Raw genomic sequence first — 23,492 nt, 5'->3', positions numbered from 1 at the left:
GTAACAGAAAAACATAATGAAAGATAAATAATTCAGTGGCTGGAAAAGAGACTAAACACTAGATCAAATAAACTACGTTTAAAATCTCTCACCGCATAAAGCCTGAGAACAAGAATAAAACTCTAGAAACGTTTACCTTCTTCCCCTAAAGAGACTAGGGAGAAGAGCAAAAACGATAACAACGTTACCCGCTTGAACGAAACGTTTATCCTCCTCTCTCTCCCTCCGTCTCTATCTCTCTCTCTCTCTCTCTCTCTTGACTTAGCACCTGAGAGAAGAGCCCAATTATATATATCGTTAAAACATATTATTGTTAAAGGAAAAAAACTGAAAGGTTTCCCAAATAAAAAGTTCCTTTATTAGAATTAAAACCATTTAAGCTAAGAAAGAATGAACAAAACGCTAGAATCGGTTTACTCTTACTGCAACGTGACACCGTGATAGACTCTCTCTCTATCGTAACGATAGAGCGCAAGTTGAACGTTCTGAACGTCAACAACTGCAGAGACAAAACAAAACGTTAGTTCAACTTTGAAAACAGTACAAGACTATCAAAGAAATTCTTTCAAAAACATTAAAATAGCATAATATGTTAACAGGTAAAAACGAAATGACGGGCTCAATGTTAATTAACTTCGGTTCCAAGAAAAGACCGCCTACTATTAGGAAAGGTCGAATATAAACAAATATAAAAATTAATTTTAATAAGTTTATAATAAAAGGAAGTTAATCAAAGAGGCCTATAAAAGGCGGAGAGATATAAAATAAATCTATAACTTTGTTAAGCAAAATTAAGAGAGTCTATACTCTCTTCGACACCAACACTTCCGTCTAAGGGAAGGGTCGGCCATTTAAAAGTGAAAGAGAGTTCATACTCTCTTCGTACCAAAATTAAATCAAAAATTAAATCAAATTAATTCCAAAAACTTGCTAAGCTAATGATATAGCTTCCTGAATAGCGAAGGCTAAACTCTAGAGCAAATACATCACCAAATCGTGAGCAATAACTCCAGAATCAACAGCGTATCCATGTAGGTCTAGCCGGAGGCACGACAGAGGAAAAATTGAGGTGGTGTTGACAAGAAGTACTGGAGTACCTGACCACAGATGGCGCTGTGGTGTTCACCCCCACCTGTATAGCGATCGCTGGCGTATCCCGACCGTAGATTTCTGTCGGCAACAGAGTTGACAGCTACATGATTATCGGGTAAGATTAATATTGAAAAATGCAAATTTCATTTTGGCTAAAAAACAACTAGAAACACCATTAGTTCTTTTTACTCACGTGGTGTCTAGATACAAAGTATCAATATTGCAGTCCCAAAGCACTGGGTATGATTCCATCTTGGGGTGAGCTCTGAAGTCCCCTACGTGAAGAATAGTAGTTCCAGTTGTTAGCTTAAACAAAAACATCACAGAACCTGGACAACTGCAAAAATAAAAGGTTGTTTATAATCCTTACAATTACAGTTTTCCTTCAAATACATGGAATTACATGAGAAAAATATATCATAATGCTAGCTAAATGATATAGACACTAATCAACGTTCAATATAAAAAATACCCACTGATTTGCATCGAGCAATGTAACTTCAACACTGGATATGACCTGTGGTGTATCCATGGGAAGAATTTTGATATATTGCAGAGGTACACCTATTCGTTGATTTACCAAATTACCTGAAACATAGAGGCCTTTTTATATACTAATGTAAAGGTACACTTTTTTTATAATGCCACCAAATTACCTATCAACAAAAACTTGAATGTGCAGTACTCATGTCAAGTTAAATTTTAAGAACAAAAGTTTTCTGTATCACAATTCATATACAGTATTGCAGAGGTAAACCTATTCGTAGATTTATCAAATTACCTGAAATATAAAGGCATATCTTATGTACTAAAGCAAATGTGTGCATGTCTTATTCATAGAGCCACCAAATTACCTATTCATATAAAACTCTTGGATGTGCAGTACTCACATCAAGCTAAATTCTTAGAACAAAAATTTGTTGTATCATAATTTACAATGTACTCCCATCATTGATTAATAAACATTTCTTTAATAATTTTGTGAGTCAATAATTATCTAAGGTTTACAGTAAAGGTTTTACCAGCTTACAATGTCCTCATTACAGTATTGCTCAGAAGTGATTTCTCTATCATGAATAATACTTCCTTTTCCTTTTTCATATACTATAATGTAGCAAAGATTAAATGCACTGCAATTTGCATCTTCTCTTTTTTGTTTAGAGGGTAAATTTTAAGGTACTTTTTACTCTAATGCACGACCTCTGTTTAGAATTTGGAAATTAAAATTATTGCATTTTTGGCATGGAGAACATCTATATTTCATGTTTCAGAGTGTTTTCACTGGAAAAATTGTACTCTATCACTAAAACATCCTTTTCATATATTTATATAAGTGCACCCGGTCCCTAATGCAAAACTTTACTGACAAGAGTACCAATCTATTTACTTTTTCTTCAAGAATTTGCAGGAAAGTTCTTCTTGTCAGTTATCCATTAATAATTCTACACATATTACAATAATACTGTATATACTACAGTATAAGCAAGTCTTGTTAGTGTACCAGCACATAGGGTGGTGTGACGCTGACTTTAATGTTATCTCACAAGATGCAACCCACAGGATCAAACATTGTTATAGAGACTTTCAAATTTCTATAAATTAACGTGAAAATAAGTACGCCTAATTAAAAGTGCTGTAATCCTTCAGCATAAGATAATCTCCAATAAGGTCTAAAAATCCATCTAGTATATTCCTCCCAGGAGACAACTGGACTCTCGGATTAAGAGGGATAAACGGAAAAGGTAGTCCATAATAACTTAAAGAGAAATGACAGATTTTGAAGCAAAGCGAAAAATCTATTTTTGGGTGAGATGGCCTTGTCGTCCTGATGGAAGGTTCCTTTAGGCAGCTTTCTAAGGGAGGGATATTTGGCTACAGTGATATTCCCAGAGAATTGACCATAGGTCTCCAGAATTCTAACTCCTGGCGCAAATATCCTTAAAATTTCTCTTAAGGATATTGCATAATATCAGGGGACGTATATCTTGATACGACACATGGTAATCTTCACCCCGAATAGCGTTTTCGCTTCGAGTGGGAAGCGTGATGAAACTGAAGGGGAGCCGTTATCAAGGTTACCCTTCCTTACATACTATTACAAGGCTACAAGATGGAGCTCAGCCATTGAGCATGGTGCTACAGATATAGTAGTTTTGGGAGGGATCTTGCCTAAGCCTTTTCTATAGAAAAGGAGGGCGGGTCCATCAGGACGACATGGCCACCTCACCCAAAAATAGATTTTTCGCTTCGCTTCAAAATCCGTTTTTTGGGCTCAAGCCATGTCGTCCTAATGGAAGTGTACCAGAGAATTACTTAAAAGTATTGTATCTGTGGATTTGTATAAGTGCCTTAACCTTGGGATAATTTTTATATGGTCATCCAGACCACTGAGAAATATGACGATACCGTTATACGTCATTACCACTAATCATGGAACAATGTTAGGGCTTCCTACCCCCTGCAGGGAAGTGTCGTGCTAGACAGTGAAAAGGGTCTCAAGGTTTGTATATATTGTAGGAACAAATATAAGTATCAACCAGAACTATTTGTTTCTATTGCTCCAATAATATAAGGTTTACTTAGGAAATTAAGTAAAGAACTCTGGCTACATTTATTGTGCTATTTACAGGGCGAAATAAGACACTCTCTCTTTAATCATTAATTTAGGCTAAATGAGTAAATTGGATAACAAGTGTAAAATGTAGAATGGAATTATACATACAACAAGTATAGATAAAGTTTTTCTACCTGAAAGGGAAGAAAAGATTAATGCCACTATAAAATTGAAAATTTGAAAAATTTATCAATATAATTTTCTGTAAATGTTGGATACTCTCAACACTGTGTACAATGTACACAAGGCACAAGTGTCATCTGTATAATTCTACACCTAAAAATTTGAACAGTCCCAGTGTCACCATGGTGACACCCATATAAAAGGTATTGCACTGGAAGTGTCAACACCTTTTCACCCAAATTGATAGTCCCAATCAATTCACTGTTCATCGCAGTACTAGACAACAGGTTTTACTACACTACCTGCCGCCACCACGTAATGCTTAAGTTCGTGCACTTGCTTCGCATAATGTTTGTAAAACACTCTGGATGACTTCCATCCAGTACATGAGCGAAGACGCTCGAAGTCCATATACTGAAAAAAGTTCAGTAAGGAAGCAATTTTTCTTGGATCATGACCTGCAGGTGTACTGTCAGGATGCACTCTGCGAATGAAGTAGGTGAGCTTCGCCCTCAGTTGTTTTAGGGTTAAGTTTGATCCCGAGGTTTCTCCTTTGAAGAGCTGTCCTCCCCTGAAGTCTGAAGTTCTTCGAAGATAGACCTTTAGACATTCTACTGGACACAGAGAGACATTTTCCTTCAGAGGGCAGATTCTCCAGGGACCCCATCTCTTAGTGGGTAGCTTGTTCTTGGCGAGAAAGGTAGGATCAGAAAAGAGATTCAGTTCTCCCACTTCTGTGAACTGAATATGGCCCTTGTCTCTTGATAGGGCTACTATTTCACTAACTCTAGCCCCTGAGGCTAAAGCGAACAGGAAAATAACTTTTTGAGTAAGATCCTTAAGAGAACAATTTTCATTGCTCAAGGTTGAGGCATAGTGTAGGACCTTGTCCAAGGACCATGAAATGGGCTTTGGAGGGGCTGCAGGTTTAAGTCTAGCGCATGCTTTCGGAATCTTGTTAAAGATTTCGTTCGTCAGGTCTACTTGGAAGGCGTATAGAAGAGGTCTAGTCAAGGCTGACTTACACATAGTTATCGTGTTGGCAGCTAGGCCTTGTTCATGAAGGTGGATGAAGAAGGACAGGCAGAAGTCTATTGAGATTTCTTTCAGCTTTTTTGCTTTGACAAAAGCAACCCACTTTTTCCAAGACGATTCGTATTGTCTTCTGGTTGACTTTGACTTGTATTCTTCTAGGAAGTTTATACAGTGAACCCTCGCTACTTCGCGGTTCGACCATCGCGGATTCACCACTTCGCGGTTTTTTTCCATAACCCATATATATACAGTAATATATATATATATATATATATATATATATATATATATATATGTATGCATGTATTTATGTATATATGTATGTATATATGTAGGTATGTATATGTGTATACATATAAATATATATATATATATACACACACACACACACACACATATATATATATATATATATATATATATATATATATATATATATATATCTAAAGTAGGAAGATGTGATGTAGTTCTAAGGGAAAAGTATGGGAAATATGTCTGGGTAATAAGCAAAGCTCTACCTCCAGTTTGTTTCTTCATTATGATCAGAGATAAATGTAAGCAAAACATTGGTTGCCATTTTTTATCGTGCTTTTTAGCGTGTTTAGGAAACGCATGATATAAAATCGCCTTTAATATTTGTGCCTGTTTTAGTTTAGGGTACTGTAGTACATGCATTAAGTGTTCTGTACATTAAAGGGTAGTTTGTTAACAGTACTACGTACAAGGGAAGGTTTTAAAAGTCTGAATATACATGTTGAATAAATAGGTAAATATGGTGTCACTACTTCGCGGATTTTCACCTATCGCGGCCGCGTCTGGAACCTATCTACCGCGATAAACGAGGGTTCACTGTACTGCCTTTTGAGATCCCAAATCTTTTCTTAACTGCTAAGGTGAGAAAATCATGAGATGAAGGTTTTGGGTTCTCTGTGATGAAGCGAAGACAGTCAACTTCTGAACCAGTTGAGATAGAGCTGGGTTCGGTAGAAAGACCAGCCTCAGCTTCAGTTCCATTACCAGAGGGAACCAGTTGCTCTTGGGCCAGTTGGGGGCTACTAGAGCTGCTGTTCCCTTGAAGGATTTCAGCTTGTTGAGGACCTTCAGTAGGAGATTGGTTGGAGGGAACAGGTAAATCCAGGTCCATTCGTTCCAGGCGAGGGACATAGTGTCCGTCGCCTCCACCAGAGGGTCCTCGTATGGGGCTACATATCGAGGTAGTTTTTTGTTGTCGCTCGTCGCGAAGAGGTCAATCTGCAGTTCCGGAACTTGTTCCAAGATGAAGGAGAATGAGTCTGTGTCTAGGGACCATTCTGACTCTATCGGCTTCAGCCTGGATAGAGCATCCGCTGTCACATTGCGGAAACCTTGTAGGTGAACTGCTAATAAGTGCCATCTCTTCTTTTTCGATAAACGAAAGATGGGGCGATCGTGAGCCTTGTCGGTTCAGACATCTCACTATCACTTCGCTGTCAAAGACCAGCCTGATTTTGTCTGATCTGTGAGGGCAAAATTTTTCCAATGACAAGAGGACTACCATGGCCTCCAGAATATTGATGTGAAAGGTCTTGAACAGGGATGACCAAGTCCTTTGGGCTTTCCTTTGGTGGGAGTGACCTCCCCATCCTTCCGTCGAGGCATCCGTTTGGATGGTCACTGATTTTGGAGGTGGTTGCAAGGGCACGGTCCTCGTTAGACTCTTGACCTTCGACCACAGCTTGAGAAGTAATCGCAGTAAGGTCGGTATCGGTCTTTGTAGATCTCTTCGAGCGTTTGATGCGTATCTTCTCCAGACTCCTGACGCATCTTTCAGCTGTGCTCTTAGCACTGAGTCTGTTACTGCTGTGAACTGGAGAGAGCCCAGTACTCTTTCCTGTTGGCGTCTTGAGATCCTGTCGGGTTTCAGTAGTCTCTTCACAGATTTCGCGATCTCTCTCCTCTTCCCCGAGGGAATGGAGAGGCGGTGTGACTTCAAGTTCCAATGGATTCTCAGCCATTGAAACTCCTGAGCTGGAGAGAGTGAAGACTTCTTAAAGTTGATCTTGAATCCCAGATGTTCCAGGAACTGGATCACTATCTTGGATGCTTGCAGACAAGCTGCCCTGGATGCTGCCCACACCAGCCAGTCGTCCAGGTACGCTGCTACCTGAACACCTTCTAGGAGTAGTTGTTGAACAATTGGGTCTGCAAGTTTCGTGAAGATCCTTGGGGCTATGTTTAATCCTTATTTTATATAACTAAATATTTTGTAAGATAGTATTAACTTATCATTCTTTGTAGAAAAGAAAGAAAATGCAAGTCATACTCAAGCTTACGTTAAATGACTGTGACGTCATCGATCAGGTAAGATGTTTACCTATCGCCATATGCTTTCGTGAGTTAAAAATAGGTTGAAAAATTTTTAATCCTACCTTTTAAGCTATAACATAGCGATGTAATATAAAACAAAAATCTTATAAGCAAATGCTCAAAACCGTAACAAGAATACATCACCAAGGTACTACTAAAATCCAGGTTAAACACGAGTAAATTCCATTTCTATGTAGCCAATATGGCGGCAGAAGAAAATCTGATATTAGGAGGGATAGTTCGACCTAACTCCGTGGTGGCGCTAGTGTATACCTGACATATCAATGCGATTGCTGCGAGTTTTGAATGTCTGCCGGACAGAAGAATAAAGCTATTATATATAACCGGTGGGTAAGTTTAAATGTTTAAAAACATGTATTACCATGAAATAGTGAAATTTTAAAGATGAGAACAAAGATGCCGCTGTAATGGAAGTATCCACACAGAAAATAATGCGGTAATTAGAGAAACTGATACTGTAGTTGTATCTCCTAGTTGGTATATGGATGGTACTTTTAATATATCATCTCAATTGTTTCATCTAGCATTCTCCAATCTATCTAAAAAGCATAGAGAAGTACATTCTATTTCTGCCAAATAAAGAGCGTGCTATGTATGATAAAGAGTTTGAAATGCTAATGACTTTGGGGATTTTGAGCAAGCAGTGATCAATGAAGAGAATGCATCCCAGAAGCTACTGTCATGGAATGCTTCTTTCAATGTAAATCATTTACATCATCATTTCGTGGCACTGTCATCTGTGGCAAATTGTTCGCGATTAAATGTTGGCGCCAAACGGTCGGTGGTGAATTGTCAGCGGCTAATTGACCTATATATGTATGTATGTATGTATGTATGTATGTATGTGTGAATGTGTGTATATATATATATATATATATATATATATATATATATATATATATATATATATATATATATATATATATATCATTTCCTTGCAAAAGTATAACACATTACCAATAAATATTCAATATTATGTAAAGGCACTTCATGAGAAAAATAATTCTCATTACAAACAGCAAAATTTCAACTATTATAGGATAAAGTGTTTTTCATTAGTTTTGATGCACTTGAAAACAGCTATTATTTACCTGTTATCTGACTACAGTAAATGGACTTATTGAACTTCTTCGTAAGGCCTCGATAGTGATCATAGTGGAAGTGTGACAAAAAATATCCTTCAATTCCATTTAGGTACCCATATGAAAAAGCATCAACAACAAAGCTCGTATCTGAAACATACAAGAGGATTGTTAAATTGGTAATTATATTGCAAACATGTCCAGTCATCATGGATTTAATGTAGAATAATGTGCCAATTATTCAACTCTTAATAATTTTTAAACATATATCACAAAACACTTTAGAGAAACAATCCTATTCCAACAAATTCCAGATTATTCAAAACAAAATAATTGAGGCTGTTCCAGTTGGTATATGCCCATTGATTCCTTAAAGGACTCGCACACTATTATCTCAGATACGTAACATTGTAAGGTAAAGGATTGGATTCTCACCTGATACTTGCCAGCTTGTCTCTGGCATTCAATTGATAAGAAATATGAATCTGATTTGTCACTACTGTATCACAAAGGTTGAATGTCAACTTGTATGGTTTGCTATTGGAAGGTGGAAAGATCTAAATCTTTGAAATAAGGATACAATGTAGCATACCTTGCTATTACAAGTATCAGTGTAATCAAGCAGCAGCTCCAATCCATTAGGATACTTTATCCGTACAATAATGTAAATACAATCAGTTTTGAGTACCAAAATTATCCCTAACATCTTTCTGCACGATTAAAGTTCTCTCATACAATAATGCAAATCTCTCAGTTAATGAAGGAATCATAAATGAATTCACAATATTTACTGGTAATGCCATTTTCAGGAATCCCAAATAAATATAAAACTGGTGATAACCAATATTAAAGATCCATAACCAAGAACATATGAACTTTACATTATCCACAATAAATCAACAATTTTAAGGAAAGAAACAGAAATTCCAAAACCATCTAACTAAAATCAATCAATATAAAATGTTATTTTCATTAGTAAAATAAATTTTTGAATATACTTACCCGATGATCATGTAGCTGTCAACTCCGTTGCCCGACAGAAATCTACGGTCGGGATACGCCAGCGATCACTATCCAGGTGGGGGTGTACACAACAGCGCCATCTGTGAGTAGGTACTCAAGTACTTCTTGTCAACAAGAACTCAATTTTCTCCTCGGTCCACTGGTTCTCTATGAGGAGGAAGGGAGGGTTCTTAAATTCATGATCATCGGGTAAGTATATTCAAAAATTTATTTTACTAATGAAAATAACATTTTTCAATATTAATCTTACCCGATGATCATGTAGCTGATTCACACCCAGGGTGGTGGGTGGAGACCAGTATACATGTTAATAAAGAAGCTAAGTATCCCGTATTTCATTTTATCAGTTATTCAAAATAACAAACATAAAATAAATAAGTACCTGGTAAGGAAGTCGACTTGAACTATTACTCTGCCTTTTTTAAGTACGTCTTCCTTACTGAGCCTAGCGGTCCTCTTAGGATGCTGAACGACTCCTAGGTGCTGAAGTATAAAGGGCTGCAACCCATACTAAAGGACCTCATCACAACCTCTAACCTAGGCGCTTCTCAAGAAAGAATTTGACCACCCGCCAAATCAACCAGGATGCGGAAGGCTTCTTAGCCTTCCGTACAACCCAAAAAACAACAATAAAAAGTATTCAAGAGAAAGGTTAAAAAGGTTATGGGATTATGGGAATGTAGTGGCTGAGCCCTCACCTACTACTGCACTCGCTGCTACGAATGGTCCCAGGGTGTAGCAGTTCTCGTAAAGAGACTGGACATCTTTGAGATAGAATGATGCGAACACTGACTTGCTTCTCCAATAGGTTGCATCCATAACACTCTGCAGAGAACGGTTCTGTTTGAAGGCCACTGAAGTAGCAACAGCTCTCACTTCATGTGTCCTTACCTTCAGCAAAGCAAGGTCTTCTTCCTTCAGATGAGAATGTGCCTCTCTAATCAGAAGCCTGATGTAGTAAGAAACTGCGTTCTTAGACATCGGTAGAGTAGGCTTCTTGATAGAACATCATAAAGCTTCTGATTGTCCTCGTAATGGCTTTGACCTTCTTAAATAGTACCTAAGAACTCTTACTGGGCAAAGTACTCTCTCAAGTTCGTTCCCCACCAAGTTGGACAGGCTTGGGATCTCGAACGACTTAGGCCAAGGACGGGAAGGAAGCTCGTTTTTAGCCAAAAAACCGAGCTGCAAGGAACATGTAGCCGTTTCAGATGTAAAACCTATGTTCCTGCTGAAGGCGTGGATCTCACTGACTCTTTTAGCTGTTGCTAAGCACACGAGGAAAAGAGTTTTTAATGTGAGGTCCTTAAAAGAGGCTGATTGGAGCGGTTCAAATCTTGATGACATTAGGAACCTTAAAACCACGTCTAGATTCCAGCCTGGTGTGGACAACCGACGTTCCTTTGAGGTCTCAAAAGACCTAAGGAGGTCCTGAAGATCTTTGTTGGTGGAAAGATCCAAGCCTCTGTGGCGGAATACCGCTGCCAACATACTTCTGTAACCCTTGATCGTAGGAGCTGATAGGGATCTTACGTTCCTTAGATGTAACAGGAAGTCAGCAATCTGGGTTACAGTGGTACTGGTTGAGGAAACTGCATTCGCCTTGCACCAGCTTCGGAAGACTTCCCATTTAGACTGATAGACTCTGAGAGTGGATGTCCTCCTAGCTCTGGCAATCGCTCTGGCTGCCTCCTTCGAAAAGCCTCTAGCTCTTGAGAGTCTTTCGATAGTCTGAAGGCAGTCAGACGAAGAGCGTGGAGGTTTGGGTGTACCTTCTTTACGTGAGGTTGACGCAGAAGGTCCACTCTTAGAGGAAGAGTCCTGGGAACGTCGACTAGCCATTGCAGTACCTCGGTGAACCATTCTCTCGCGGGCCAGAGGGGAGCAACCAACGTCAGCCGTGTCCCTTTGTGAGAGGCGAACTTCTGAAGTACCCTGTTGACAATCTTGAACGGCGGGAACGCATACAGGTCGAGATGGGACCAATCCAGCAGAAAGGCATCCACGTGAACTGCTGCTGGGTCTGGAATCGGAGAACAATACATCGGGAGCCTCTTGGTCATCGAGGTAGCGAATAGATCTATGGTGGGCTGACCCCACAGGGCCCATAGTCTGCTGCAAACATTCTTGTGAAGGGTCCACTCTGTGGGGATGACCTGACCCTTCCGGCTGAGGCGATCTGCCATGACATTCATATCGCCTTGAATGAACCTCGTTACCAGCGAAAGCTTTCGATCTTTTGACCAAATGAGGAGGTCCCTTGCGATCTCGAACAACTTCCTCGAATGAGTCCCTCCCTGCTTGGAGATGTAAGCCAAGGCTGTGGTGTTGTCGGAGTTCACCTCCACCACCTTGTTTAGCTGGAGGGACTTGAAGTTTATCAAGGCCAGATGAACCGCCAACAACTCCTTGCAATTGATGTGAAGTGTTCTTTGCTCTTGATTCCATGTGCCCGAGCATTCCTGTCCGTCCAGTGTCGCACCCCAGCCCGTGTCCGATGCGTCCGAGAAGAGACGGTGGTCGGGGGTCTGAACAGCCAATGGTAGACCTTCCTTGAGAAGAATGCTGTTCTTCCACCACGTTAGAGTAGACCTCATCTCTTCGGAAACAGGCACTGAGACCGCCTCTAGCGTCATGTCCTTTATCCAGTGAGCAGCTAGATGATACTAAAGGGGGCGGAGGTGGAGTCTCCCTAACTCGATGAACTGGGCCAGCGATGAAAGTGTCCCTGTTAGACTCATCCACTGCCTGACTGAACATCGGTTCCTTCTCAGCATGCTCTGGATGCATTCTAGGGCTTGATTGATCCTTGGGGCCGACGGAAAAGCCCGAAAAGCTCGACTCTGAATCTCCATACCTAGATAGACAATGGTCTGGGATGGGACGAGCTGGGACTTCTCTATATTGACCAGGAGGCCCAATTCCCTGGTCAGATCCATAGTCCATCTGAGATTCTCCAGACAGCGACGACTTGTTGGAGTTCTTAAAAGCCAGTCGTCCAAATAGAGGGAGGCTCTGATGTCTGCCAAGTGAAGGAATTTCGCAATATTCCTCATCAGTCTGGTAAACACAAGAGGTGCCGTGCTTAGGCCAAAGCACAGGGCTTGGAACTGGTACACAACCTTTCCAAAGACGAACCTTAGGAAAGGTTGGGAGTCTGGATGGATGGGGACGTGAAAGTACGCGTCTTTCAGGTCTAACGAGACCATCCAGTCCTCCTGCCTGACCGCTGCTAGGACCGACTTCGTCGTCTCCATCGTGAACGTCTGCTTGGTGACAAAAGCATTGAGAGCACTGACGTCCAGCACCGGTCTCCAACCTCCTGTCTTCTTCGCTACCAGGAAGAGACGGTTGTAGAAGCCCGGGGTATGATGGTCCCGGACTATGACTACCGCTTCCTTTTGTAGCAAGAGCGACACCTCTTGTTGCAACGCTAGCCTCTTGTCCTTCTCCTTGTAGTTGGGAGAGAGGTTGATGGAAGATGTAGCTAGAGGGGGACTGCGGCAGAACGGAATTCTGTATCCCTCCCTTAGCCACTTCACAGACTGAGCGTCTGCATCTCTGCTCTCCCAAGCTTGCCAGAAGGTCTTGAGTCTGGCTCCCACTGCTGTCTGGAGAGGAAGGCAGTCAGAACTTGCCTTTTGCGGACTTGGAACCCTTCTTGGATTTGCCACGGTGACTGTCGGCACGGGTACCTCCTCTGCTGGAGGTTCTGCCACGAAAGGGCGGGATGAACCTAGTTGCAGGAGTGTCTACTGCTGCAGGGCGGAAGGGTCTAGGCACGGAAGGTAAGGTTTTAGCCTTACGTGCGGAAGAAGCCATCAGATCATGGGTATCCTTCTGGATAAGAGAGGCAGCCATCCCCTTGATCAGCTCCTCCGGAAACAGACACTTGGAGAGAGGAGCAAACAACAACTCTGACTTCTGACAAGGGGTGATACCAGCCGATAAGAAGGAGCAAAGATGTTCTCTCTTCTTAAGCACTCCCGACACGTACGAAGCCGCAAGCTCACCAGACCCATCCCGAATGGCTTTGTCCATGCTAGACATGATCAGCATGGCAGAGTCCTTATCCGAAGGGGAAGTCTTTCTGCTTAATGCTCCCAAACACCAATCGAGGAAGTTGAAGATCTCGAAGGCACGAAAGACTCCCTTCAACAGATGATCCATATCAGAAAAGGACCAGCAGATCTTCGATCGTCTCATAGCCAACCTGCGGGGAGAGTCAACCAGACTTGAGAAGTCGCCCTGGGCAGAGGCAGGAACTCCCAAGCCGGGTTCCTCTCCCGTGGCATACCAGACGCTCGACTTAGAAGCAAGCTTGGTAGGCGGAAAGATGAAAGCAGTCTTTCCCAGTTGCTTCTTGGACTGCAACCACTCTCCCATAACCCTCAAAGCTCTCTTGGATGAGCGTGCGAGAACAAGCTTGGTGAAGGCAGGAGCAGCAGACTGCATGCCCAGAGCAAACTCGGAGGGAGGAGAGCGAGGGGTTGCAGACACAAACTGCTCTGGATACAAGTCCCTGAACAAGGCAAGGACTTTACGAAAGTCTAAGGAGGGAGGCGTAGACTTGGGCCCTTCAAAGTCGGAGTGCGGTTCATCCAAATGTGCAGCTTCGTCATCTGATACTCCATCATCCGAAAGCTGAGTAGGAAGTGGCAAAGGCATAGCAGAAAGCTGAACGGCTGAATCCGGCAGTACGGGTGCATGCGTAGCTGCTGCGGATCCAACATCAAGCCGCTGCTGGTCAGTCTGCGAGCTGGCAACAACAAAAGCAGAGTGCTGGTGCGTGGGAGGGGTTGCGGTGGGTTGCAGAGCATGCTGTATGGTATGCGGCGCATGCTGTATGGTATGCGGAGCATGCCGCATGGGTTGCGGAGCATGCCGCATAGAGGCAGAACCCGGCAGCTCTACAGCACCTTCCCACTGCTGATGCGGTAGCTCACGCATGTCAACGGATGGTGCAGCAAGAACATGCGTCTGGCAGGGTGGACTGCGCATCGGTGGTGGAGCTCTCACAGGTGGAGTGTGGGAGCAGGCAGCCGCAGTATCTGCTGAGCGCACAACCTCGGCGGGTTGTAGGTTAACAGGTGAAGTGTTAACCTTCTCAGCATGAAACTCCTGCATGAATACCGCAAGCTGAGACTGCATAGTCTGCAGCATGGACCACTTAGGGTCTACCGTGGTTGGAGCAGCAACAGACGGAGCAGTAGCCTGTTGTGGAACCACTCTACCTCTCTTGGGAGGTGTGCAGTCATCGGAAGACTGCAGCGAGTCCGAACTGACCCAGTGGCTACACCTGGGCCGTTGGACTCGCTCGGAAGGGACCTTACGTTTGAGCGGTCGTGAAACCTTGGTCCATCGTTTCCTCCTGGAAACTTCTTCCACAGACGAGGAATGTAAGGGCTCATTCGTCTGTTTGTGGATGGGACGATCTTGAACAGATACGTCCGCAACCACTGAGGATACATCCGTGCGCCGATCAAGGCCTGCCGAACCCTTTGGTCCTTCGACATTGCTTCTCCCCTGGGCTTGGGAGCTTGCAAGAGGTCCCGGACTGGGAGGACGACTGGCACGCACAGATGTACCCTCATGCGCAACACTGACACTGACACTTTTCACATCACTAGCACTGATAACACTTCCCACTGCACTTTTCGCTTTCAGCTCTTTGACATCTGCCAAAAGCTGATTACGGTCATTAGCCAATGACTCCACTCTGTCACCGAGAGCCTGAATGGCACGCATCATATCCGCCATGGATGGCTGAGCACTAGTAGCAGGTTCGGGAGTCACCACTACAGGGGAAGGAAAAGGTTGAGGGGCATGGGGAGAGGAAACATTTTTAAGGAATTCGTTAAAATCGAATTCCGAAAGCCCAGCGCATTCCCCACATCGATCTTCCAATTGACAGGATTTACCCCTACAATTGGAACAAACGGTGTGAGGATCTATAGAGGCCTTCGGAAGACGCCTAGCACAAGTCCTAACGCTACACTGCCTGTACTTAGGGACTTGAGACTGGTCAGACATCTTGAATTGTAGAAGTAGTCAAGGGGGAATTCCAAAATCTAGCAAAGTTCGTTAACAATTAATCCAAATTAATTCCAAAAGCTTGCTAAGCTAATGATAAAGCTTCCTGAATAGCGAAGGCTAAACTCTAGAGTGAATACATCACCAAATCGTGAACAACAACTCCAGAATCAACAGCGTATCCAAGTAGGTCTTGCCGGTGGCACGACAGAGGAAAAATTGAGTTCTTGTTGACAAGAAGTACTTGAGTACCTACTCACAGATGGCGCTGTTGTGTACACCCCCACCTGGATAGTGATCGCTGGCGTATCCCGACCGTAGATTTCTGTCGGGCAACGGAGTTGACAGCTACATGATCATCGGGTAAGATTAATATTGAAAAATAAGTTTTAAAAAAGGAACCCCTAATTTAGGAGGGACGTGTTGTCCCCTAGGACTCTGTTACGCTAGAACAAGAATCCAATATAACAGAATACACCAAATAAATTTCGAATTTCACGCCCTATGGGCAGTTTATCAACCTGCAAACACGGACTTCGTTTATATAAAAGAGACCTCGGGATCCAGACCCTATAAAAACCAGTTACAGCACCAAGAATACTAAATCTGTTTGCGAGCAAATGACATGAGGATTTATTTATAACCTGAAATCCTCTCTTTCCAAAAACAATAGGCCTTAGAGATATTTCACCTCCTTTCCTAAGTCAAGGGAGGTGAGAGAATCTTGGGAACCATAAAGTATTATTATTATCATTATAACTTGCTACACTACAATCCTGGTTGGAAAGGCAGGATGCTATAAGCCCAGGGGCTCCAACTGGGAAAATAGCCCGGTGAGGAAAGGAAACAGGGAAAAATAAAATATTTTAAGAAGCGTAACATTAAAATAAATATCTCCTATACAAACTATAAAAACTTTAACAAAACAAGAGGAAAAGAAATAAGATAGAACAGTGTGCCAGAGTGTACCCTCAAGCAAGAGAACTCTAACCAAAAATAGTGGAAGACCATGGTACAGAGGCTAAGGCACTATATACGACTAGAGAACAATGGTTTGATTTTGGAGTGTCGTTCTCCTAGAAAAGCAGATTACCAAAGCTAAAGAGTCTCTTCTACCCTTACCAAGAGGAAAGTGGCCACTGAACAATTACAGTGCCGTAACCCCTTGGGTAAAGAAGAGTTGTTTGGTTATTTCACTGTTGTCAGGTGTACGAGGACAGAGGAGAATATGTATAGTATAGGCCAGACTATTCGGTGTGTGTGTAGCCAAAGGGAAAATAGACCGTAACTAGAAAGAAGGATACAATGTAGTACTGTCTGGCCAGTCAAAGGACCCCATAACTCTATCGAAAAAAAGTTTTTCCTACTATATATCAAAAAGCTATTTTTTGGGTTAGGAACCGTGATCCACCAAAGACTGGTACCAAACCATAAAAAATTTTAGACTTGTGAACCCCAAGAGGCAAACTATCTGTACTGAAGCAAGAGAAATAATAGCCCATACATATACCACACGAGAGGAAAAAACTAATAAGTTAAACCCCTCACCTTGAAAAGAAGTCTTTCAAATGGAGGCTAGATGTCTCTCATGGTGTATTCAACTAGGGGCCCCACAGACGATCCCTCCCTTCTACCAGATCTCCACTAGAGATGTTCCAGTCTAAGTGAGATCCATGTATGCATGCTGAATTACTTGAACTTGCTTAAAAAATATTAAACAACTTATGGCTAGACCAACCTGTAGAGCTGTGGATATCCCGAAACTGTATATTCGTAAAGAAAGTATAGTCCATCTATGCAATGGACATCTTCAAGAGGGCGACATGAGGCAACAGATGGCACTTGTAGAAAAAGGGATATTTGTCCTGGTGTTCAGAAACATGATTGCAGTGACAGACACTGGACTGAGGTTATCAGAAGGTAGCTGCAAAGTGGAAATATAGATAGGGTCACGTCGATCACAGGCATTTTCATTCTTGGCCAGAAAAAGACTTGCAGTCAGTATCAGAAGATGTCTGGGAGTGAGGGTGAAGAACTCCACTTCTCTGGAGAATGCAGCCAGCTTAGTGACTCTTCCTCAAGATGGTCAGGCTATTAAAAAAACTGGCTTTAGTAAGAGCTGAAGGACTGATGCAGGGGTTCATAAGGTACTCGTTTCAGGGACTGTAGTACTCAAACTACCTTCCAAGGAGGTGGTCTAACTTTCAACTGGGGACAGGTAAGCTCAAAACTCTGCAGGAGACACAATTCCATCGAGGAGAAAATATTAACTCCATTTAGCCTTTCATCGCCGAGACTTAGCAGAGTTTTTCCTCCCTGAGGCACAATAAGAACTCCACTGTCATGGGGATAGTGGCATCAAGAGAAGCGAGACTCATTCTGGGGCACCAGTTACAGAGGATAGCCCACTCCAGCTGATAGATGGCGATAGACATCCATTTTGCCACTGCTTACGAAAATCTTCTCTGCAAGAGTAGATGTTAGATAACCTCCAGGCTCTAAGTGAGGTTGTTTGAGCAGGTCGGAAAGAGATGAAGCTCTCTTGGTACCTCTGTGAGCAGATGTAGAATATCTGGGTACCATCCTGCTTCCTGCCACAACAGAGCTATTAGGGTCATCAACAGGTCTTGTGATGACCCAATTTGTTGATAAGTCTCCTCATCAAACAGAAGGGGGAAAGGGAACGCGTAGACATCCAGTCTGTCCCAGAGATGTTGGAAGGGATCTTGCAGAGCTGCCTGGAGACCCAGTACTGGTGAGCAGTACACTTGAAGCTTTGGGTTCTGGTTATCCAAGGAAGCCAAGACCAAATGGAGCTAACTACCTGATTATTCCTGCTCAGATTGTTGGAAAGGAAGTTTCTTTTGCCCACAATGAATCAGAATGACAGGGCGATCAAGCTGTCTTCCATCTTAGTATTTCCACAGCTAGATGGCATAGCTGCTGTGAAAAAGTATCTCTTTGTTTGTTTAGATATGCCACTACCATCATGTTGTCACTAATCAACACTATGGAGTGTCCTGAAAGGAGCTGTTGAAAGTGCTTTAGAGTCAGAAATACTGTTCTCATCTCTAGGAGGTTTAAGTGGCACTGCTAATATGATAGATCATAGTCCGGAGGCTACGGGTTGCAAAAGATGAGTCCCCCACCATTCTTTTGATGCATCTGTGAAGAGCATCAAATCTGTGGAAGGAGAGAAAATCTACTCCCCTGAAGAGGTTGGTACCGTCTACCAACCCACCCAGGTCTCTCTTTTGCTATGATGCTATCGAAACTCGGAAGTCTGGAGGATCCAAGTGCCAAGACCAATAGATTTTCAGTTTCTACTGGAGAAAAAGTGCGTAGAAAGCTGTTGGAGACCAGTTCAAAGTTGCAGCAAATGTTTTCATGCTGACCAGGCTGACATGAGTCTTTCTATAGTTTATATATGACATATCTGTTTTTGACGTTGTTAATAGTTTATATAGGACATATCTGTTTTGACGTTGTTAATAGTTTATATAGGACATATCTGTTTTGACGTTGTTACTTTTTTTAGAATGATTTATTGTTGATTTATTCTCATCATTTATTTATTTCCTTATTTCCTTTCCTCACTGAGCTATTTTTCCCTATTGGAGCCCTTGGGCTTATAGCATCTTGCTTTTCCAACTAGGGTTGTAGCTTGGCTTGTAATATGTTATTTTGATAAAATAAATTTTTGAATATACTTACCCGGTGATTATATAGCTGCAACTCTGTTGCCCGACAGACAACTCTACGGTAAAAACTCACCAGCGATCGCTACACAGGTTGCGGGTGTGCCCAACAGCGCCATCTGTCGTCCAGATACCCAGTACTCAATGTAAACAAAGACTCAATTTTCTCCTCGTCCCACTGCGTCTCTATTGGGGAGAAAGGGAGGGTCCTTTAATTTATAATCACCGGGTAAGTATATTCAAAAATTTATTTTATTATCAAAATAACATTTTTCAATATTTAACTTAGCCGGTGATTATATAGCTGATTCACACCCAGGGGGGTGGGTAGAGACCAGCAATATATGTTTACACTTTTATGAGCTAAGAGTTTTTATTTCATTTTAGAAGTTATCAAAATAACAAAAACAAAATAAATAGGTACCTGGTAAGGAAGTCGACTTGAACAATTACTCTGCCTTTTAAGTACGTCTTCCTTACGGAGCCTCGCGATCCTCTTAGGATGCTGATCGACCCCTAGGATCTGAAGTATCAAGGGTTGCAACCCATACAACAGGACCTCATCAAAACCCCTAATCTAGGCGCTCTCAAGAAATGACTTTGACCACCCGCCAAATCAACCAGGATGCGAAAGGCTTCTTAGCCTTCCGACCCAAAAAACAACATTAAAAACATTTCAAGAGAAAGATTAAAAGGGTATGGAATTAGGGAATTGTAGTGGTTGAGCCCTCACCCACTACTGCACTCGCTGCTACGAATGGTCCCAGTGTGTAGCAGTTCTTGTAAAGAGACTGGACATCTTTCAAGTAAAATGACGCGAACACTGACTTGCTTCTCCAATAGGTTGCGTCCATTATACTTTGCAGAGATATATTTTGCTTAAAGGCCACGGAAGTTGTTACAGCTCTAACTTCGTGCGTCTTCACCTTAAGCAAAGTTCGGTCTTCCTCACTCAGATGTGAATGAGCTTCTCGTATTAACAATCTGATAAAGTCTGACCAAGCATTCTTTGACAAAGGCAAGGATGGTTTCTTAACTGAACACCATAAAGCTTCAGATTGGCCTTGTAAAGGTTTAGTACGCTTTAAATATAACTTAAGAGCTCTAACAGGGCATAAGACTCTTTCTAGTTTATTGCCTACGATCTCCGATAAGCTGGGGATATTGAAAGATTTAGGCCAAGGCCGAGAAGGCAGCTCATTTTTGGTTAGAAAACCAAGTTGTAGCGAACAAGTGGCTTTTTCTGACGAAAATCCTATGTTCTTGCTGAAGACATGAATCTCACTGACTCTTTTAGCCGAGGCTAAGCATACCAGGAAAAGAGTCTTAAGAGTGAGATCTTTCAGGGAGGCTGATTGTAACGGCTCCAACCTATCTGACATGAAGAATCTTAGTACCACGTCTAAATTCCATCCAGGGGTAGCCAAACGACGCTACTTGGTGGTCTCAAAAGACTTAAGGAGGTCTTGCAGATCTTTATGTTTGGAAAGATCTAAGCCTCTATGCCGGAAGACCGATGCCAACATGCTTCTGTAGCCCTTGATAGTGGGAGCTGAAAAGGATCGTCCTTTTCTCAGGTATAAGAGAAAAACAGCTATTTGAGCTACAGAGGTACTGGTCGAGGATACAGAAACTGACTTGCACCAGTCTCGGAAGACTTCCCACTTCGATTGGTAGACTCTAATGGAAGAAGCTCTCCTTGCTCTAGCAATCGCACTGGCTGCTTCCTTCGAAAAGCCTCTAGCTCTCGAGAGTCTTTCGATAGTCTGAAGGCAGTCAGACGAAGAGCCTGGAGGCTTTGGAGTACCTTCTTTACGTGTGGCTGACATAGAAGGTCTACCCTTAGAGGAAGACTACTGGGAACGTCTACTAACCATCGAAGTATCTCGGTGAACCATTCTCTCGCGGGCCAGAGGGAAGCAACTAACGTCAACCTTGTCCCTTCGTGAGAGGCGAACTTCTGCAGTACCTTGTTGACAATCTTGAACGGTGGGAATGCGTAGAGATCCAGATGTGACCAATCTAGGAGGAAAGCATCTATATGTATTGCTGCTGGGTCCGGGACTGGAGAGCAATAGATTGGAAGCCTCTTGGTCAGCGAGGTTGCAAAGAGATCTATGGATGGTTTTACCACAAGTGGCCCAAAGTCTCTTGCACACATCCTTGTGGAGGGTCCATTCGGTTGGAATTACTTGCCCTTTCCGACTGAGACAATCTGCTATGACGTTCAAGTCGCCTTGGATGAATCTCGTTACTAGGGAGATGTCTAGACCTTTTGACCAGATGAGCAGGTCCCTTGCGATCTCGTACAACGTCAGTGAGTGGGTACCTCCTTGTTTGGAAATGTACGCCAAGGCCGTGGTGATGTCCGAGTTAACTTCCACCACTTTGCCTCGAAGGAGAGACTTGAAGCTTTTCAAGGCCAGATGTACTGCCAACAGCTCCTTGCAGTTGATATGCATGCTCCTCTGACTCGAGTTCCACAGTCCTGAGCATTCCCGACCGTCTAGTGTCGCGCCCCAGCCCACGTCCGATGCGTCCGAGAAGAGAACGTGGTTGGGAGTCTGAACAGCCAGGGGAAGACCCTCTCTTAGGTTGATATTGTCCTTCCACCAAGTCAGACAAGACTTTATCTTTTCGGAAACCGGGATCGAGACCGCTTCTAGCGTCTTGTCCTTTTTCCAGTGAAAAGCTAGATGGTATTGAAGAGGACGGAGGTGTAGTCTTCCTAGTGACACAAATTGTTCCACGGATGACAGCGTCTCTACCAGACTCATCCACAGCCTGACTGAGCAGCGTTCCTTCTTCAGCATCTTCTGGATGGATAGCAGGGCTTGATCTATTCTGGGGGCTGATCGTCTTGTTGTTCAGCAACGTCCTCATCAGAGGGTTCCTCATCCGAAAACTGATGAGGAAACGGCAACGGAGTGGGCAACGTCTGGCTCGCTGAGTCCGGTCGCACTGGTGGATGCGTGACGGAGCCGGACGCAATATCATGGAACTGCTGCACAGTCTGTGAACTGTCAACAACCATGGGTGCGCGAGGAAGCACAGCGTCAACCCGAGACTGTCTAGACCGTCTGGGTTGTGCAGTCAACACCCTACCGGGTTGCTGAGGTTGACGCACTGCGTCAAAACAAGTCACCTCTGCTGGTTGTTGAACGTCCTGAACGTCAACAACCACCTCCGAGCGTCGCTTAACGTCAACGTGCGGCTGGCAACCCACACTGGGTCGCATCGGTGGAGGAACCACCTCAACTGGCAGACGCGAGTAGGTTACCTCAGCGTCAACAGGGCGCACAACCGACCGGTTGGAAGGTTGTTGGCCAGAAGGTTCGGTAGCAACCTTCTCCGCATTAAAGTCCTCTATCAAGGACGCAAGCTTGGACTGCATGTCTTGCAGCAAAGCCCATTTAGGGTCTACTGGAGCAGGTGTGGCAACAGACGGGGTTAGCGACTGAGGCGGTACCGCTTACCATCCCTGAAAGCCTTGTTATGCATGACATAATTGTACAGCAAAACTTCAAAGGCTCGAAAACAGCTGTGAAGTTGACCTGTAAACAACTTGGAGCGTCTCCTGGCCAGGCGCCAGGGAGAGTCTACGAGAATTGAGAAGTCTATCTGGGCAGAGGCATGAACTCCCAAGCCGAGAACTTCTCTCGTGTCATATCAGACTCTCGCTCTATAAACCAGTTTAAAAGAAGGGAAAGCAAAGGCAGTATCCCCCAAACTCCTCCTGGTGAAAAACCAGTCGCCTAGCCAACGTAAAGCTCTCTAGGAGAGCGAGAGAGCACTAGCTTAAAAACAACGGCTTCGAAGTAGCTAGGCCTAGTGTAAGCTCTGACGTTTAGGCGAACGAGGAGCAGCAGTTACAAAAAGATCCGGACAAAGATCCTTAAAAAAATCATCATGATTTAATTAAAGTCCATAGGAGGCTAAGCAGCTTTAGGCTCCTCTCCATCTGACAGAGTCCTCAAGGGAATATCAGTAGGAGGGGGAACAGCAACTTCCTCATCTACAGGAACCTTGTCCGATAAAAGCTGAGTCTCAAGCAAGGGAGAGACCTACCGTGGTGGCAATGCTTTACAAGCAGAGTCCACACTCACTGGTGCATTAGTAGCGGACCAGAACGCAACGTCATGTAACTGCTTGACAGTCTGTGAACTGTCAACAACTGAACTGTCAACCACAACAGGTGCGTGAGGACGCACAGCGTCCACTCGAGACTGCTTTGACTGCCTAGACTGAGCAGTCAAAACAACTCTAGAATAAGGAGGTTGACGCACAGCGTCAAAACAAGTCAACTCCGATTGTTACTGAACGTTTTGAACGTCAACAGGAGCATCAGCAAGTTGCCTAACGTCCAAATACGGCTGAAAAACCACACGAGACCGCATCGAGTGTGGTTCTAAACAACCTGACTGA

At 43.2% G+C, this 23,492-nt stretch overlaps 1 protein-coding gene across 1 annotated transcript in view; it reads right to left on the bottom strand.

Annotated features, from left to right (window-relative positions):
• The window catches only part of LOC137634449 (DNA cross-link repair 1 protein-like), a 157,894-nt gene that overhangs the window by 37,419 nt on the left and 96,983 nt on the right, over window positions 1-23,492 (bottom strand). The window contains exons 8-10 of the mRNA XM_068366849.1: window positions 8,323-8,463; window positions 1,569-1,680; window positions 1,286-1,429 (exon numbers count right to left, since the gene is read on the bottom strand). Coding sequence (XP_068222950.1) covers window positions 1,286-1,429; window positions 1,569-1,680; window positions 8,323-8,463 — 397 coding nt within the window. The remainder of the gene's footprint in view (window positions 1-1,285; window positions 1,430-1,568; window positions 1,681-8,322; window positions 8,464-23,492) is intronic.

This window comes from Palaemon carinicauda, chromosome 44 (assembly GCF_036898095.1).
Source record: "Palaemon carinicauda isolate YSFRI2023 chromosome 44, ASM3689809v2, whole genome shotgun sequence".
Taxonomy (NCBI): Eukaryota; Metazoa; Arthropoda; class Malacostraca; order Decapoda; family Palaemonidae; genus Palaemon; species Palaemon carinicauda.
Note: the sequence above shows the minus strand (reverse complement) of the source record. Positions and strands in the feature narration are given on the sequence as shown.